We start from the raw sequence: 582 nt of genomic DNA, 5'->3' as shown, positions 1-582 counted from the left end.
AATATTATTATTTTTTTGAAAGCATCGTTATGCTTTTCTTTTTACTAATCTCATTACTGTTTATTTTTTTCAAGCATCAAGTTTACCAGATTGTTCAGTTAGCCATCTTAGACATTAGAACCCTTTTTGTTGTTGTTGTTGTTATTTATATGGTATGACTGTGCTGTGTCTTAATAATAATGAAGGTATTGGCACTTGTAGTTGTGTTTGTAAAGTTGATCACTTTTTTTGTTTCTTTTATCTTTTAGTAACCACATCAGAGGGTGAGGTATAATAAGCTCACAGTATCCAGAGAAATCATCATGAAGTTATATGTGTTTCTGGTCAACACCGGAACTACTCTAACATTTGACACTGAACTTACAGTGCAAACATGAGCTGTATTTTATTTATTATCTTTAGTTTTGCATTTTGCGTGCATGCAAAAACTTAAAAAAATATTTGATTTTGAGAAAACTATTCCACTGGTAAAGAGTAGCAATACGGCATGTCTTAAATCTTTTATCCCAATACATTACATAAATAAACAAACTGATTTCAAATTGAAGCTATTGTTTTAAGTACCTGTAAGCAATTGGTATT

The 582-nt window shown here is 30.1% G+C and overlaps 1 protein-coding gene across 1 annotated transcript in view; it reads left to right on the top strand.

The window, feature by feature from the left end:
* The first annotated feature begins 302 nt into the window (after positions 1-302).
* LOC103606515 (RB1-inducible coiled-coil protein 1-like) overlaps positions 303-582 on the top strand; it is a 26,147-nt gene continuing 25,867 nt past the window's right edge. Inside the window, 1 exon segment of the mRNA XM_008591101.1 lies at positions 303-373. Within this exon segment, the coding sequence (XP_008589323.1) occupies positions 303-373 (71 nt within the window).

This window comes from Galeopterus variegatus, unplaced genomic scaffold, assembly GCF_000696425.1.
Source record: "Galeopterus variegatus unplaced genomic scaffold, G_variegatus-3.0.2 Scaffold6638, whole genome shotgun sequence".
Lineage (NCBI taxonomy): Eukaryota > Metazoa > Chordata > Mammalia > Dermoptera > Cynocephalidae > Galeopterus > Galeopterus variegatus.
The sequence above is the reverse complement of the archived record's forward strand: the minus strand, read 5'-3'. Positions and strand labels throughout refer to the sequence as shown.